Source organism: Galeopterus variegatus, unplaced genomic scaffold (genome assembly GCF_000696425.1).
Source record: "Galeopterus variegatus unplaced genomic scaffold, G_variegatus-3.0.2 Scaffold17373, whole genome shotgun sequence".
In the NCBI taxonomy this organism is placed as follows: Eukaryota; Metazoa; Chordata; class Mammalia; order Dermoptera; family Cynocephalidae; genus Galeopterus; species Galeopterus variegatus.
In genome coordinates, this window is record NW_007743484.1 from 1 (window position 1) to 18844 (window position 18844).

General features: G+C 40.7%; 1 protein-coding gene across 1 annotated transcript; it reads right to left on the reverse strand.

Moving 5' to 3' along the window:
* Positions 1–1758: 1758 nt before the first annotated feature.
* On the reverse strand, positions 1759–16784 carry LOC103582690 (MORC family CW-type zinc finger protein 2-like; the record flags this gene model as incomplete). The annotated part of the gene is made up of 5 exons (XM_008564214.1): positions 15796–16784; positions 9212–9265; positions 7756–7790; positions 2365–2433; positions 1759–1849 (listed from the first exon to the last, which is right to left on the reverse strand). Coding segments are annotated over exons 1-5 (317 nt in total), but the record flags the coding sequence as incomplete, so codon positions are not given.
* Between the last annotated feature and the right edge of the window lie 2060 nt (positions 16785–18844).

The following is an 18844-nucleotide window of genomic DNA, read 5'->3' on the forward strand; positions in this document are numbered from 1 at the left end:
CCTTCACAATGTCTTCTAAAATATACTAATAACAACACTCTCCAATTCTGTACATTTTCCTTTCCTCTTTTCTAAGCACTTTCAGAGTCACATTTCACTTGCTCCTGAACCTTGCTCTGTAAAGGAGAATGTCAGAGATTAGCATTCCATTTTCTAGATGAGGAAACAGACTTTCAGAATGAAATGGCTTGCCTGATGCCACAGATCTGATAAGACCAGGCAGGAGGAGGCTGACCTACAATCCAGATGGGAAGTCAGAGTTCCCACTGACCCAAAGAGACCCTGGTTATTGGCAACTTAGATCACCTGCATCAGAATCACCAAGGGAAGGTTTCCAAGTGATTCATCTGTGACCATAAGTGATTCATTTCACCTGTAAAAAACAGATTCCTAGGCCCTACCCAGACATATTAAATCAGGCCAAGAATTTGCCATAGAAAGATCAAAGAAGAAACAAAATAAGAAGCCAGAAAACTGGCTCTCACAGCAAGGACAGTCTTTAATCCTTAATCTACTTGAGATGTATTATAATCTCAATTTACAAAGGAGAAAACTGAGTCTTAGAGAAGTAATTAAGTGGCTAAGGTGAGATATGAACCTTAGTTTGTCTGATTGAAGTGAAATGGACAGCAGCTCTGGTTTTGTAGTCAGAAAGATGCAGTCTATATCCTAGCTCTTCATGTAGGCATTTTTACACCTTTGGGTAAGTTGCTTTACCCTTATAAACCTCAATGTCTTCATCTAAAAATAAGAATAATAGTGCCCACACCTTACAGCTATACTGAGGATTAAATGAGATCCATTTAAAGTCTTAGCACCATGCCTGGCACATGGTAAGCATCTGTCATTACCATTTGGTTCCTGCCCTAGAGACAAATCAGAAAGTCCAGGTACCAGGCCCCTGATTTCTTTGGAAGCACTCTCTTTCTTCCCCACACTCGCACAGCACACTGCACGTGAGGCCCAACTAAGGCTGCTGACTGATCAAACCACCACTCTCTCACACAAAACAACACGTTTCCACAGCAAGACTGCAAACATGACTCATAATTCCACTTTCACAAACTCCAATTCCACTAAATCTTATTCCATCCAAAAGTATGTACAGCTGGAAGTAAGCATTTCAGAAATAGAAACCTCTCTCTTGGGGCTTCACTCAAAACCAGAACACATTCCAAACACTCAACAAGTGTGAACCAAGGGCTAAGAAAGATGCCCCAAGGGATCTGAAGATATTAGGTAGGTCCCTGCTGTAGGCCCTTGCAGGACATGGGCATGGAGGCTGCGTCCTCTGGGAGGGAGGGCTCACATCTCTCTTACTCACCTGGATCACCAGGGCCTGGCACAGACCAGTACATGCAGAGGGGCTCAGGGAACACTGATGCACTGTGAGGCAACCCCATCACCATCTCAGACTCATCCCAACCCAAGAGAACCACTCACATCCTAAACCACGGGGTAAAAATGAGAATTCTCAACAGCACAGGTGCAGTTCTAGAACTCAGTGCCCAGAGAAAAACTACAGCCTCTCCTGCCCCAACTAGCTTTGGATGTTCATACTTTTCAATCTGTGGAGCAAACGCAGCTGGACAACAGGTGGTAAATTACACCAAAACCACCTCCCCTTTGTGACTTTCCTCCTGCTGCAGAGTTACAGTCAAGAAAGGACAAGGAGGAGGAAAGTTTTCACCTGAGATAAGCAGGAGATCATTTCTTGATTTTGTTTTGAGCCCTATGACAGGCCTCTAGTATACCTACGATTTTAACCCATTCCCGTACTGCCCAATCTGGGTGGACTCAGGTGTTCGTTTGGCCGACTTCCCAAACTGGATCACACTGGCAGCATCACCTAAAGTGACAGACACAAGAGAAAGTAAAAAGCATGTTTGCATTTCTTTCCGAGCCTCCTCAAAATCAAAGGTAAAGCCTTTGTTAAATCCCAGCAAGGCTGTGTCTCTCTCCAAGAAAATTTGCCACTGTGAGGAAAACGCAGGCAACCTTTGCCTGGCCTGTCAGTACCTCCATCAAAGTGACCTGTGTTGTTACCAGAATATGATAAAAAGGCTGGGGGAGGCCTCTGTAGTTTTGGCTCCAGGATGTTGTGAAAGCTGATAAATACAATGTCAAGAGACAGGTAATCTGACTGACTTCAGGTTGCCATTCAGATCCTATCTCCCATGTTAAGACAAGACTCGGCAAATACATTAGTGGAATTAAGCCTGAGATGTTGCAACAGACCTCTCACTCCCCAGGTGGATCTTCTAGTCAAACAGCGAGGCAACAGAAAAACAAGTTTACATAGTAAGTATTTTGTAAAAATGGTTACATCCTTCCACAAAGAAATGTTATCATCTCATTACTTACTCGGATCCATTCCTGCTCCATCGTCCAAAAAGCAAAGCATAAATCTTCCTCGAAGGTCCTCTCGCCTTTCTGTAAAAGCAGCAGATGCCATTACTGGACTGTTGCCCACCAGAGTGTGTGACAGAAAGTAGATCAAAGCGAAGCTTGGAATAAAGAGGTCAGGTCAAATCTAGCTTTTTCTTCTAACAGTCCTAGCTAGAATGAGTTAAACTTCAGATCCCTTGAGGGTGTGAACTCCCAAAGGTTCTCCAACGCTTTCTAGTTCACAACGAAGCTTGAGACGATCTGTAAGGCGGGCAAGGAATACCTGGCCCAGCATCTAACCACACCAAAGACCACAAAATATGCACGTATTTCCCATGTACCTCAATCACCCTTCTGCTTCTCTCCACCTGGATTACTATCACTTATGCCCTATGCCATGGACCCCAAGCCACTATCATACTCTACTTCCTGCTGTACTTTATCAACGCTGCTCAATTCAACAGGTACCTCCTTTGAGAGTTAAGTCTGGGATAGCCTTCAGACAAAGTGATCAAGCCAGACGTGGTATGGCCACAGGGGTGGGAGCCACTATCTAAAAGATGAGTTACTATGTCTATACACCCCCAGGCCAACGGCAGTTTCTGGGCTATTTATATTAATCATCATATCCCCTGCTCACTATGGATCCTGGAAAGGGCTCCTCAACCCAGGAGTGAGATGGCACAAAGTGCAAAGTGGTGCCTGGTTCCTGGCTAGACCTGCCTGACTGGAAGGAGAAATGATCCTTTGACAATAAGATACAAAGCAGCTCTGGCAGGCTTCCTGGCCAACAGGAAGGGAGCACAGCAGACTGTGGCTGCCATTCCATGAGCAGAAGCACCTCTTCTTTCAGCAGCTGTTTTCTCCAACTGCCAGTGGTAACTCAAAGTAGTCTAGGTCCAAGCATGTCATGGACAATGGAAAAGATTCCCAAATAGGGAAGGGGGCTATACTAGTTTCCAAGGGGCCTTTGATCTAATGATGAGGATAGGTGAACAAAGGAGCAACTAGCCTTGGAATCAGGCAAGTGTAGACACAAAAGAGAGAAGGCTGTGAGACAGAGGTGGAGACAGGGAAACCACACAAGCAAAGAACAACTAACACCAACTTCCCCAATACAGAAGCTGTTCATAGACCCCTGCTTAGCACAAGGATAAAAGTAACCCTTGTACTGAAAGGAAGGAAGCCTATGTAAGGTACTATAGAGACAAGCCAAAGGCTGATTTGGAGTCTGGTCCCTGAGGACTTTTTAATCTCCTCCAAACTGCAGTTCACCAACTTTGTACAACTATCTAACAAATCTGTTTAAAATACTCTCTGTCTTCCCCTCAGGCTAAAAATTCAACTGAGTTGTGATCACCCTCTGTTAAATAGACAATATAATTTAAAATGCTACTTCAGAAGGGCTATAAACCACAAAGATTTTCAAGTATCACTCAGTGTTCAGGAAGCTGGACATTAATTACAACTGCTTCTTGAAAGTTCAAGGGTGAGGATCTTCCTGGAAGTACTACTGTAGATAAAAAAATTTCTCCTTGTCGCAGAGGCTATTATTAGAGTCTGAAGAATCCAAATGAGATATGGCAAGCAGAAACAAGTACAAGAAAAGTACAAAAAGGCTTCACAGTTTCCATCTGGAGGAAGTGAAGTGTCATATGGAGACTCAAACTCGATCAGCTACATGCATGGTAAAAGCAGTGTTCTAAATCTAGCCAAGAGCCATTTGCTGACTACAGCCATAAAACGTGCATGAAGTCTCTGCCTTTGGGATCTAGAAATTGGGTTCAGCCGAGCACATCTGGAAAGGACCTAAGGACTACTAGCATTCCCTGAACACTACCTAAGAGGTTACTTTCTATGTCCTTGTGTTAGGACAGGACTTGCAGGCTGTTTCAGCACACAATCATCACTTAACGATGGGTCTAGGATCCCTTTCTGACTCTAGCACTTCATTCCAAAGTTTTTTCATGTAGATTACAAGGGTAAGAGACCTACGTTGGAGGAATCCTCCTGGCTACCCAGTGGCCAACAGCCTGTAAATGGCTAGTAGTGTCGGGGTCTGTGTTCATATGCAATACCGCCTCAGGGCCAAGAGAGACTTGCTTATACAGTTCATTTCCTCAACTTTGTAAATAAGCAGTATGGTGTCTTCATCTAGCTTCAATGTTTATGCAAATAATTCATTTATTCAATTACTATTCACTGAGTACCTCCTGTGTGCCTGGCTCTGTGATGAGGACAAGAGTAGTGATCAATGCAAATGTGATACCTGTCTTCATGGACCTTACAAGTCTAACGGATTCTACTCCCTGCTACTATCCACAGTGGAGAAAGTAGGAAGTAAAGAACAGGATGGTTTAAGCTGACAGAGGCTGAAAAAAAATACCGATTAGAGCAAAATGTAGAGTGCACAGAATCATCTGAAGAGATTGTGAAAATACAGATTCCAGGCTCCACCCTAGATAGTCTGATTGCATAAGTCTGATGCTGATATTGCCCATGAGAACCTTTGAGAACCACCACTGAGCTAGAGCAAGCAAGATCTAGAAGGTCTCCTTGCTCAAAACTATCTCCCCCCAGACATTCCACCACAGAGATTCATTCCTAACACCTGATATTACTTTAATCAGTCAACTGACTGACATCTGAAGCTTCCAAAGAAAGGACTGGGATGGAGATGGAATTCTGGATGAAGGAGAGTCTAAGCAGCTGTGTGTTGTGTGCTTCCCTTCCCACCGTACATCTTGTAAGCAAGAGAAGGAAGACAAAGCCAAACTGCCTTCTTGGCAGCTGTGCTTCAGATCCTGGTAGCAGCTATGTAAGACTGTCAGAACCAGTTTGGAAGGCTGCACGGCTAAGCTTCCCCCAACATGTCCAAGTCTGGCTTCTCTCATCCAACTCCAACTGGGGAGAACAAGAAAAAGAAAGGAGCGGGAGAAGAGATATCAAATTGGCTACAAGTTAAAAGTCAGAGGTGATAAAATAACGATGTCCTTAGCAGAGGCTGTAATAAAATGGCATCCAAGTTCTTCATCTCACTCCGTAATGTTTCACCAGTATTCATTTCAGTTTCATTTGCTCTAATTTTTCATTTATTAACCATTGCCTTGTGGTCACAAAAAGGAGCTTTCTTCAAGGAGGTGGCACTACCTATCCCAGGAAGTCAGGAAAGTCAATAAAAACAGAGTCCACTTCTGACAGGCACATTATGGCCTGGCCACAACTAATAGAAATGCTTTGGGTAAATGAACACCTCTACACTTTGAAAGTCTGGCTCCTTCTCGCCCATCTCACATTTAAATAATCTTCAAAATATGACTTTCCTGGTGACCTCAAACTGTATCTGATTTGGGGGAAATTTCCAAGTTCATAATCAATCTAGTTTCAGAATAAACGATAAGAAAATACTTTTGCCCATACACTAACAACAAGTACTCTACAGCATTAAGATTATTACGGATTCCATTGCTTTTACTCCTCCTGTTGAATGTGTTAATAAGGCACTGAGGTAGAAAAGGGTGATGTTAAGGATGTCTCGGCCAAGACTCCCAATCTTATGGTACCTGGAGTAAATCAAGTCTTTTTTCCAAAATGCTATGGTTCTTAGTGCTTCCACCACTCCATTTAATCCCTACTGTCTTAATTGTTCCCTCAAGATCTAGTTATAGTTCTCTAATCATCAGTAGTGTGCTGTCTCTGACTAGAGACTATGTTCTTAGAGGAAAGGCCCCATCTCTCTCTGAACTTTTCCCCGAGCACAATAGAAGTAGCATAGAACAAAGAATAAATGTGCACTGGATCTTTTTCATTTAAATTGAAATCCAACTGTTCTGCTGCATTCTGAGTGTCAAGAACTAAATTTCCTTGCTGAAATTCAACCATCAAAGTTGGCAGAAGGGAGCGGAAATCTTTTTTTAAAAAAAACTAAGTAGGGTTCATAACCCTATACCAGCCAGCCACCAAAAAAACAAAAACAAAAACTTCTTCCAAAGCTAACTGGGCTAATTATGATTTATCCCTTTGACATCACTTGGAGTAGAGAGGCCCATTCTCTGCTTTATCATCTGTGCAATGATTAAGAAAGCCACTATTTCTTTCAGAGGTAGCTGATACCACTCCTCACGAAACACACTCACACGTAAGATACATGCTGTGGCCTGGAAAGGCGCTCCATTCGGCCCGATGGTTTAGTAACCATCTTCTAACATTCTTCCACTGTGCCCCTTATTCCTGTTGCTTTCTTCTAAAAATAAAAGGAGCCCTATTTTCACCATTTTGCAGAACCTTATGAACAGAAGGCTTTCAGAATTTAAGTAGTATAGCTGACTTTTAGCAGTTCTGAATATTTTCTTTGCTCCAAAGTATATCAGACGTGAGAAATTCTTCAGATCTGGGGGGTATTCTCACAGTTATATGACATCAGAGGTTTTGAGAATTACTATTTAGTTGTGTATTTGTTCCCATTTATCAAATGGGTCCATGAAGAGGGGTAGATAACTGTATATTCCAACATAAACACACAGACTTCTCAGAAGCTAGTAATGTTATTCAAAACGTTTCAGACCTTTTAGAAGACTTCAGAAAAGTCTGTCAGAAAAACATCACACCAGCCAAATTTAAAAGCTCTCTTCATCTATCCCACTTCCAAATTTTTAGTGTTCAAATGACCAAAAAAGGTGCTGATACAATTACTCAACAGGCAGAAAGCAAATTATTTTTAAAAAAAAGCCAATGATAATGACTAAGAATTCTTCCACTGTTGCACCCGCTCTAAGAAAAAGAGAGGCTCTTTCTATAAAAAAGTAGAGCCAATCAAATAAATAAACTAGTAGAGGCTGTTGACAGCTTTAAATTCCAAGGCAAGCAGTCCTTGTTCCTGACACCTCTGCCTGAGAACATCTCTGCAAACCTCAGAGCCAATCCAGTTACCAGCTATTTCCTGCAACCAACACTAGCAACTCTCCAAGTTGGGACTAGCGATCACAAGAGGGTTCAGGGAAAGAAAGTGGACTCCAACAAGATCTCTCCTGGGCTTCCAGTATGACAAACCTGGTTCACCTGCCAGCTCCTACCAGTAAAATGATTAGGACTTGGTCATTTCATTCCCCACTACTCTACTCCATCACCCCCATAAATCTCCTTCTGGCTATTTACATAGATCTGGATACTCCCTTTTAGTTTCTTGGAATTAATATTCTTGGTTTCTATGACATTCCTGGCCAGAGCTGCCCTGTTTCTACCTATGACCTACAGTAATCCTGCCAACCTCCAGAAACCAATTATTTTCCACTCATTTCTTATCAGATACAGTAATAAATGCATTAAGAGGAATTGGGCATTAGAAGAAAGGCCTAAAGTCTGACTTACCTGCATAAATATCTATTCTGGTGGCATCAGCATCCCTGCCAAATTAAAAGAAAAACAATCAAGATCCAGATGAGAATTAATATAAAATATCAATCATCAAAATGCATAGTATTTTGAATGTGTTTTCAGGAAGCCATACAAAATTCTATATACATTAAAGCTTCACTTTTATACTTGGCAACCCAATTTTCCATCTATATCTGTGAAACACTTCTGGAGCTCCAAATTATTTAAGATAATCTCATGACACATAGGGCCTGGATACATATTTTTAATGTTGACTTCATGGCTTCATGGTTAAGACATCTAGAAGATCAATAAGAACATTTCCTTTTACACACTAAGAAATGACTCAAGTATGTGTCTTTCTCACTCATTTGACTGCAATCATGATGTTCTAATACCTTGTCCATTTTTCCTTCTCAAGATTTTAAGAAAAATGGAAAACAATAATCTGTCGCAAAACCTGTGAAAAACTAGGTCTCATGGTGTACATACTACAGTTAGCAGATTGATTCCTGAGTCCATAATTTTGTCCTCCCTAACCCTGAAACAATGTTGGGGCACTCCATTAGATTCCATCCATTGCCTGAAATCATAAAGATTCAGTCACCAATGAAGGTTTCCATAAAGGCTTTGAAGTAATTTAGTCCAATTCTGCTAAATGCAGGCAAGGCAAATAAGGCAGTTTCACTGGTTTTTACATGCAAAAAAATCTACTCAAAATCTACACAGCTCTACATGTACCAATTCTCAAAGATATAAAAATATTTTCAAATATGAAAGAGATTGGCAAAGCGTGTGCATGAGTAGGAACACATACTCCAATGAATCTCCAGTTCACCATATTACACACAAAAAAGCTGCCTGCCATAGCACATCATGGTCTCACTAAGTTAATAAGTAGCAAATTCAAACATAATGCCATTAAGCTACAGCATTTTTTAATTGAATAGAAAAATTAAGTCAACCAGGATTGAAACAAAATGGGAGTTTTCTGGCTAAACAACTTGTTAACTAGCAGTCCAGTTAACAGGAGCAACAAAAGTAATAACAGTATAGAGACATAGATGAACATCATTTTCAGCAAGTGTACTGTCCTGGTAGCACAAATTAAATCAGAGCTTGTCTGTCCCACTGATTTGATTCCTAAGTTTCTATCTTCATTCCCTCCATTTCACTACAATTATCTTGCTCTACTATACAAGGGCAGGTGGTAAGGTCATTACTTTTAGGCTAGAATACAAAGAGCAATGAATGAATTTATGTTAATCAAATAACAATGTGGAAGTTATCAAGTAATGTGCAATTAAAAATATTTTTTTCAGTAAGAGGCCTCTTAAGAGTTGCAGTTGCTACAGAAATGTCTTCCTCTCAAGTTTTCACAGAGCAAAGGTTACGACAACCCATAAAGTTTCCACTCCAAGCACAGATTATATGCCTGAAGACTACATACCTTGCATTATCAACCAGTTCAGCAAGAGCACCAAACAAAAATTCATGAGTGGTTCTGAAATGATAAATACTAAGAGTCAGCAAAAGAAATATGAAGTATGACTCTTAAGAAAAAGTCCATAAAATATCTTTAAGTTTTTAGAAAATCTAAAATCACCATTTACATTGCTGATTTATACTACTGAAATTTAAGCTTCTCCATAACCCCAGGCTTTCCAGAGTTTACTAATTCCCCTCAAGTGTTAATCTATCAAATCCTACTATCTATTCAGAAATGCTTGTTCTTCCTATTTTGAGTTGAGAAAGTCCCCATGAAGCATTAAAAGATTTCTATATGTACAACTGCTAAAAGCAGCATTTTTCACTATTCATATTCTGCCTAGAAATATACTTGTATTTTATTTTTCATTGCCTTAACTAGCTGTCAGTTTCTGCATATCTCGAAGGAAGACTTGTAAGGATAAATCTTATACATAGATATCACTTTCACTGAATTCTGAATAACATGGTAATTGTGTATTTACCCAACCCAAACTTTGAGCAGCCTCCCAGAGGAGATGACCACTGGCTCCCCTTCTTGAAGGAGTTAACTTTAATAGGGGCCCTAGGAAACCACGCCAAGCTCTTCTCCTAGAAGGAACAGTTCCAGAAATTTTGGATTCCTTTCTTTAATGTGGGGAAAGTTGTGTTTTTAGCCAAAATCTGAGGAAGTCAATAAATGGGTTATTGTCTCCTTTCTCTCCCACTTTTAAATGGAATATGGAAATTTTTGCTTCGAAATTGCACAGAAGTGTATAGGTTTCCTTTTTTCACTGGTTCATCACACGCAGGTATTGGTAAAACAAAATGCTAACAACAAGTTAAACATTGAGCATGTGCTCTTTAATTTGTGCTGTTTCCCATAATAGTCCCCATTAGATGTAAAAGTAGTAAGTGTCCACACAGAACCACCTAAAAAACCAGCTTGACTTCTGATTAGAAGAGAAAATACAAAATCATTAACCCACACATTACCATCATCAATTTTTCAAAAATACCCAAATTATTCTTGCTGACTTTTTTCACATAAAATTTCAGCCAATAGCCAAAGCGAAAATTTCTACAAATTTAGAATAATATATATCAATATTAAATAACAAGTATCTAGGATCTCTGATCACTTACCATATTGTTTTAAACAAACTGTAAAACATTTGTTTATAAACTAAATACCCATAACTGAACTGTCCTGGAACACTGGTTTTTCTTCCAGTAACTCATCAAATTTTTACAAATGCAAATTTTGAGTTAAATAAAACTACCAGTTCTTGGAATTTTAGGAAGAACTTTTTCTTACAAGATCAGTGAATATATCTGTTGCTAATCCAAAGGCAGCACCAATAATATGTTGTAACAAAACCCAGAAATTTTATCACCAATTCACCTAGAAAATAGAGCTTAAATTCTTCTGGCTAAATTCCAATTCTTCATTATTTAACATGGAAGAAGCAATCTTAAAAGAAAGATTAACCTGCATAAAATAGAAAACCTGCATAAAATAGCCATCTCTTTAGTTATTAAAAATATTTAAGTCTTTAGAATTATCACTTTAAATTCTTCAAATTATCAACTGAAAAAAACAGAAAAGTATTCTGTAAATTACTCCACTAAAAAAATAGGGAGAAATAAGCTGGAAAGTTAAGGTGACTTACCAAGAGAAATGTAGGTTAAAAGTGAATCTTAAATGTTTAGGTGATACAAATGCTAACTATTCTGATTAGAACATTATAGAATATATGCATGTATTGAAAGAACAAACTAAACCCCATAAACATGTACAACAAAAAAATACATTAAAAAAAAATCACTGCCAAAAAAAAGTGTATCTAACATTTGTTCTCAAATTTTCAATGAGCCATTCTCCTGTCTGACTTATAAGTGACTTAGAAACTTACAAAGTGAATTAATTTTCTCTAATTGATTAAATTTTTTTAAATTTTGAAGACTGTTAAATAGAAATATAAAATAACCAATTCTATTGCAATATTTATTTCAACATCAACCTGTATTTTAAAGTCAAGGAAACAATAAAATAAAAAATAAAGTTAAGAAATCACAGAAATACAGCTCCTGGGAAAAAACAAGAGCACAACCATAGTAAGAATGAGACCATAACTTGCATCAGAATGCACTAACTTTGGAATAAATAAGTTAAAGTTTCTGGCTTTTGCTAGTGAGAATGGTAAATATGAGTAATCTGGAAAACTAATTCTGACACCCTTTGCCATCAGGACAAGGAAACCTAAAACCGAAATAGCAACTGCTTCCCAGCAATACATATGTCTGATTGCTTCACATGAAAATGAGGCATTTAGAGCCCAATAAGCAGATCTCAAAAGGGCAACCACAAAATACCTCTGGCTTAAGTTTTCACCATTTTGTATATAATCTAGAAGTGTGTCTTGCACATTTAAAACTTATAAAAAATCTCCAAATGATCTTTGTTGTTCCACATAGTATCAATGCCATTCCACACATACATATTTCAGATAGGCTAAAACATATCTTCAAGATGTAGCTAAGAGGTACTTTTATGATGGCAGTACACATCATAAAAGGGGCCTACTGTGACAACTGTTGGTAAGGTAACAGACAATGCTCAGAATCTTCTCCACACATCAAACCGATTAAAGATGAATTTTCCAGATGCTAAAGTCAGAGTTCTAAATACTTCCAAAAATCATAAGAAACAAAAATATACCAACAGATAAGTTCTTTTTTTCCCCCAAAAATAATATTCCAAGAGGTACACTCATTACTGGCTAGCATTTGAGACAGAATGGATAAATATCAAAAGAAATCCTTCACAGACCTAAAGATCCTTTGCATGTGATCCAAGAAAGATCAACCATCTGGAAAAAGATTTTTAACAAACTCTTCTTCTGCTTTAACTGATCATGGCTTTTATACCTCTGTGCAACAGCAGAAATAGTTTTGCAACTCAGCATTTCCAGCAACAGACTCATGTGTAAATCAACTCGTTATGTAAGGAAAATGGTCTCCCTATTAATATAGTCAGCCTGAATTTAAACCAATAGATTATCCACAAGCCCATCACAAAGTGATAGCTTCTGCTGAGTTCTTGGATATGTTGACAACAGTTAATTGCCTTAATTGCTAGAAAAAAAGCTGACAAATTCTGGAACAAACACTTTACATTCAAATTGCTTTAATATATTTAAAGTGTGAACCTACTTTTCAACAGGCTTATAATTCAAAAGAAATATAAGTCTCTGAGTTGACAGGTTCTTCTACGTTCACTTCACATATGAATAAAACAACCCAGAAATATCATATGGCAAAGACAGTAAGCTACTAAATGTGTCAACAATTAGAGTCATAAAAAGTAGGCCTCTTATACTTAACAATCCTGCTCTATTAGACCACTAAGCAGAACTGCAAATAAAATGACATACGATATACATCTTGTGCCAAAAGAATATCACTACCACCACCACATCAGGAACAGCAGTCACAAAACCTGCCACCAAAGAGCAGTAACAACATATAAGTCCTTTTATTAAAAAACCCTAATTTTTATCTTCTCATACAAGCAATATCCATTATTAAAAGAAATTAGCCAGACTTTCTCGTTACCAAGAGAATTTCCCAGGCCTGCTTCAAGCATTAAAACTGATGTAACCAAAAGAATGCAATAGCTACCACAGACCTGTTACAAAAAAAGGCCAAGAAAGATGTTTACTGTCTCCAACAGATGCTCTAGAATTTATCTGCCTAATGTCTAGGACCAAACACCAAGTTTCCACCACACTGACCGATTTGTGGTTTATTTAAATTAATATTATAAATATTAGTCAACATCTACTTGATGTTTACTGTGTACCATTATGAGCTAAGAACTTTATATACGTCAATTTACATAATCTTCATAAACGCTATCAGATTAGTTCCATTAAATAGATGAAGAAACCAAGGCTCAAGAAGTTGACCTGCCCTAGGACACACCCAGGAAGCATCAAATCCAAGCTTGAAGGTCTTTTTACTGCACCACACTGATTTCCACCCTTTTAGCCTAGACTCTGCTTGTAAGTCTATATTAAACGGGAGGTAAGCAAAGGGCCATAATTCTTTCATAATTCACAGTATGGCAATATTGTAGATGTCAGATACCCTATAATGATTTTGTTTTTAAAAAAATTAACAAAAGAGAAAATACTGTAAAATAAATCTTCCCTTCTCTGAAGGTGACTTATTGAACCATCTCACACAGAGGAGGTTCATCTTCCATCATTACAAGTAACAAGACACATCATTTCAGAATTTAACAATTTCGGTTTCCTCTAAAAATGGATTTCAAATCAGGTCATCACAATAAAAAAAAAAAAATCCCTTGAAATTAGTTACAAACAAAAAATGTACCTTGGCACCAATGTCAAGGACTTGGATCCCCATACAGGCCAGCCACCAAAATAAAAAAATATATATCTTGGTGTTCTAGGGTTCACTTTTCCTTCTGGTAGGACAATAAACGTTCAAAAGTAGAACAACTTCAAAGGCCAAAGTTGTGATGAAGATAAATTCCAGGGCTTTCAAAATGATACTCCAACCCTCAAACGCTCATGCAAGCAGGTAGTTCCAGTTCAATTTGGGAAAGTCAATTTCACAGAAAATTTTCCAACTTCACCTTATACAGGTGACTTAACTGACGTTTGCTTCTTTGCTTTGGCTCGGCCCACCTACTGTTAATAAGCTATTCAACAGCAAAATAAATAAATAAATAAACAGGGGAAAATATCCCAGAATCCTCCAATTAGACTCATTGAGGTAAACTAAAATCAAATACTTTTAAAGTGGGAAGTAAACCCTTTGCTTTATACGCAGAAAACAAGCCCTTGAAGACAAAACTGACTACAGTCAGAACAGCTTAATGGTTAGAAGCACTAGCCACTGCGGTCAGACAAATTTTACTACCTTAAATCCTGGCAACTTAAATTGCCACTTGGCAGCTATGTAACCATTAACATGTAATTTCATCTCTTTCAGCCTCAGTTTCCTGAAATGCAAAATAGAAATAATCCTTACCCCACAGGGTTGTTGTAGAGATTACTTTTGCCAATGTTTACAACAGTCACCAGCAGGAAATAATTAACTTTTGTTACTATCCATTATCACAGTCTTTGGCAAAGCTGGAACAAGAACCCAGATTCCGAAGTCCAGTTCGTGGTCTTCCAACATTATCATAAAGTCCATAATTCCAAATATGCCATCATTTCAAAATCCAGAACTGAGATAACCATTTTATCAAACATAATCATACATGAACATTTAAGTGGCCTCCAATGCTTGTTCTTACCATGGCAGATCAAAATTAATAAAGGACACTGAAGGTTTTGCCAAGGCTGTGATATCAACTAGTTGATCTTTGATTAACATTTCATGTAAATGGGTTTCATATTCATCATCCATAAGTGTGAGCATTGGCCTACTTGACCTCTATAGTACCTTCTCTAAAGTGCTCTAGTTCAATAATAACCTCCCTAAACAAAACAAAATAAAACCAAGGTCTCATTGTTTGGCAATTTACTTCACCACTTAGAAGACTTTTATTTCCATGATAGGAAAAAATAACAAAATATTAGACATTATAGAATCATAAACATGTTCTTTTCCATAAAAGGCTAAAAATCATTGTACTGCTACTATTGGATAAACTGAAGTCTATACTCTCAACTCTGAAGATGGTTCTTGAGATAACTGGACCATTCATTTCGCTGCTCATCATCTCTCCACATACTAAAATGGCAGAATACTTACCTTCATCTCAAAGGTAACAGGTGAACGTATTAAAAGACTAAAGTAGTTTTGACCCCACTGGATAACTTCTAAGAAAGCGGGCATAAGAACCTATAAACATTCCAGACCAAATTGGAGTGGCGGTAATCTCTTCACGAACTCAAGAACCATGAACACAGTTTGTTTCTGTGATTTCGCACATTCTGGGGAAAAACTACCTAAATCTAGGATTTAAACATACTTGCCATTTCCTGCTTAGCATATACAACTATACTGGAGGTAGGAACCAATTTCCCAGGAAGATAAAGCCAACTGTCTGTGGAAAAAATAATAAAGATTTTCTTCTCACAAGTTGTCATTTAAATGTCTTCATTCCTTTTTTGTTTTTTCTTATAGGAAACACTTGTTATTAACCCCACTGTTTAGACTTCTGTCACTAAAGAAGAGAAGTTGATACTAACATAGTCGAACTTTTGGGCGATCCAAAACGCAGTACTTGTTGGATTCCTATCAAACACTTGAAACAACTCAATATATTGACTTCAAAAAACTAAGGTTTGTGTTTAGGAAATTCTGATCCAATAAATGCAAATCAGATTCTTCTGGATTAGCAACAAATATTTCACTGATCTCAGTTCTTCAATAAAGAGCTCAAGACATCCAGTGATATACTTCACTCCAGTGATAACATCCCAAAAAGTTAAAAAGCAAAATTTCCTGGGGAAAGGATTTCCATATTAATGTCAAGGAATGAGTTACTGGTGACCTCAGTGGCACCTATAGGATACTTACGAATTTGTGTGCAGATACTCAAAGGTTAGCTGAGCTCGATTCAGACTGCTGTAGTTTGTGAAAGCCATGACTGCAATGAGGTCTTGAGCCTTTTACCCACTAACTAGGAAATACAACCTTATAACGGAACAGCTTTTGTAGGATTCCTTCCAGTAAAGGCTTGGGAAGTCCCAGCTCCTTAATGACAATTAAACAAAGCTAGTATCTATCCAAAATATGTTCAAAGATTTGTTTACAACTACAATTGATTTCTTCTTTAAGTTTTTCTGTATCTTCTCAATGACTATGACGTAATATTTTGGAATGTACTACGAAAAAAACCTGTAGATCTAAGGAGCTTTTAGAGTTAAGTTGCGATAGTTCAAGTTGAGTCAAATATGGATGGTCCTGGGGTAGATGATCCTTGAGTTTTCAGTTTATTACTGCTCCATCTTCATGTTCTTCCAGTCCTTTTTTGTTGTTGTACCCCTAAATTTCCTGTGTTTACCAATCCGGAAATTTACCAACCTATAAACTTACCCACTTCTGTCATAAAATTGAACAATCCCCCATGTCTTCACCACCAGTAATAATTAAATAGGTTCTTGACTGGTGACCTCGATGTCGATGGAGAGCATATGGAGCTAGTTTCGGCTTTACCACGTCCCAACGGAAAGAGCGGAAAGAACGCAGAGGGGCGATTTCTTTTTTCCAAGCCCAACCAAACCCTGCTTGCTGATTTCTTTTTTCCAAGCCCGACCAAACCTCACCACCCTAATTTCCTCAGGGTGGTGGGTCAAATTACCTCACAATTGGCCCGCCCAAATCACCTCAAACGGGCCGCGCCCCTCCCCCACTTCCCTCAGACAGCGGCCTCGGCCTCTCAGGCCCTTTCCGGCCCTCGGTCCCGTGGCTTCCTCCTCACAGAGAGGAGTTAGTCTCAGCTTTCAAGACCCGGATCGAGGGCAGTGGCGAGCGCACCACCCGACCGGGCGTTGCCGGGAACTCGCAGCAGCCTTTGTCCCTCCCCGCGGATCTGGAACCCAACACCCGCAGCGCGCTCTTGGAACCATGTGCTGCCGCGGCCGCCGCTGCCGCCTCCTCCGCCGCCGCTGCCGTCCGGGAGCCGCACTAGATGAAATTATGACAGGACTTAGCCCCACGAAATTCGGCGTTCAGGGATGCTCTGCTGCAGCCGCCGCCGCTACAACCACCGCTTTGTCTCCGCTAGTGCACACAGCCACAGCCACCTCGCGCACTCCCCGACGCCCCAAACCCCCGAGGCCTCCGCGGCGCATTCCGCCAATCAAAAACCCGCTCCTCCTCCCGCCCCCGCCTTGATGCCCCGCCTCCTGATTGGTGAGCAGCGTGTGCCCACGTGACCGGATCTTAGTTGGCCGGTCCCGCCCATGTCACGTGGTAGCGCGGGCCTCTCTTCCTGCTTTCCTGACCCTCTCCGCCATTTAAAGGAACAGTACCGGGGGCGGGCCGAGCGACGCAACCCGGACGGTAGCTGCGGCGCGGACCGGAGGAGCCATCTTGTCTCGTCGCCGGGGAGTCAGGCCCCTAACTCGAAGAAGCCCTGGCGCGCCCTCCCCCCCTCCCCGGTCTGGTAGGGCGAAGGAGCGGGCGTGCGGTCGATCGAGCGATCGGTTGGCGGCTCTTTCTCCTGCTCTGGCATCCAGCTCTTGGGGCGCAGGCCCGGCCGCCGCGGCGAGCGCCCGGTGGCCGTTGGCGCTCGCGCCGCGTCTTTCTTCTCGTACGCAGAACTCGGGCGGCGGCCTATGCGTTTGCGATTCGACGAGGAGTCGTCCGGGTGGTCGGCGGCGGCGGGCAGCTGCTCCGCCCCGCTCCCGGGGAGGCGGCGGGATTTGGCGCGGCTGGGGAGGCGGGGGTGGCCGGGGCCGGCCTGGAGGCCTGGCGCCACCCTTCGGGGCCTGCAAGGACCCAGTTGGGGGGGCAAGAGGGGGCCGGAGGATGGTTGGTGGTGGGCTTTCTACTTTGCCTTTTCCTCCTCATGCCGCCTTAGTCAGGGGCGGGAGCTCTGGCGGCAGCTCCGGAGTGGGGAGACGAGCTCCGGAGTCGGAAGAGCTGGGTTTGCTTCCGGGCCTAGCCATCAGCTGGCCGAGTGACCTTAGGCAAATCACTCTGTAGTTTGCGCCTCAGTTTCCTCCTCTGCCTATCAGTGTGTGTGGGATTGAAAGCGCTTTGTAAACTATAAAGCGTCGGGGTACATAAAGGATGATTATTGTTTGTGATGTTTTTTGAGTTGTAAGAAAACTTAGCAATTGCCCAATCCTTGGATTTTGATCTTGAGAACCTTGGATTGGAGTTGGAAATCCCCAAACTCCCTGAAATTGTATGCAGAAATTTTATGGGAATGTGCGTTTTAGGGAATGACTGTCCATCGCTAGTAAGTTTTCAAAAAAAGGCTGTGACCCAGAAGAGTTAACTACAATTCCTCTATGCCACAGGGAGGAAACTGAGGCCTAGATGTCATTTGGGACCCTTCACAACCAGTTTGAAGCCCCTGTTTGAGTCCCTGGGATATGTGAGCTGTTTCTATGCGTAATGGATATTCGGGGTAACAACACTCCCCTGCTTGGCTTCTATTCTGAATCTTTTCCTTTCACCATGGGGTGCCTGACGGGTGACCGATGCGTATGGTACAATGGCTCCCTGTATAAAGCAGCTACAATTAGGAGTGAGTGTGTTCTCTAGTATCAAAAAGCCTATTTAATCTTTGGCCCAGCAACTCTTTGTTTTCTGCTGCTTATACCGGTGCCAGACTACCTTTCTGACTCTTTCATCGACCATTTTCCACGATTATGGTTGCCATCAGTTACTTGCTTCTACTTTGTGTCCCTACTCTGCGCGGTTGGTAGTGAACAGGCTTATTTTTAAATGGTGCTGCCAAGCCTATGTAATTAATGGTGCACGTGGATTTTTAGCAAGCGGGCTCACTGGAACAGACTGAACCGGGCATGGAATTCCTGAAGATGTTTGGGTTTTTTTTGTTTTTTTATTAATTGAAGGATAACATTCTCTGAAACGTTTTGTTAGAACTCCT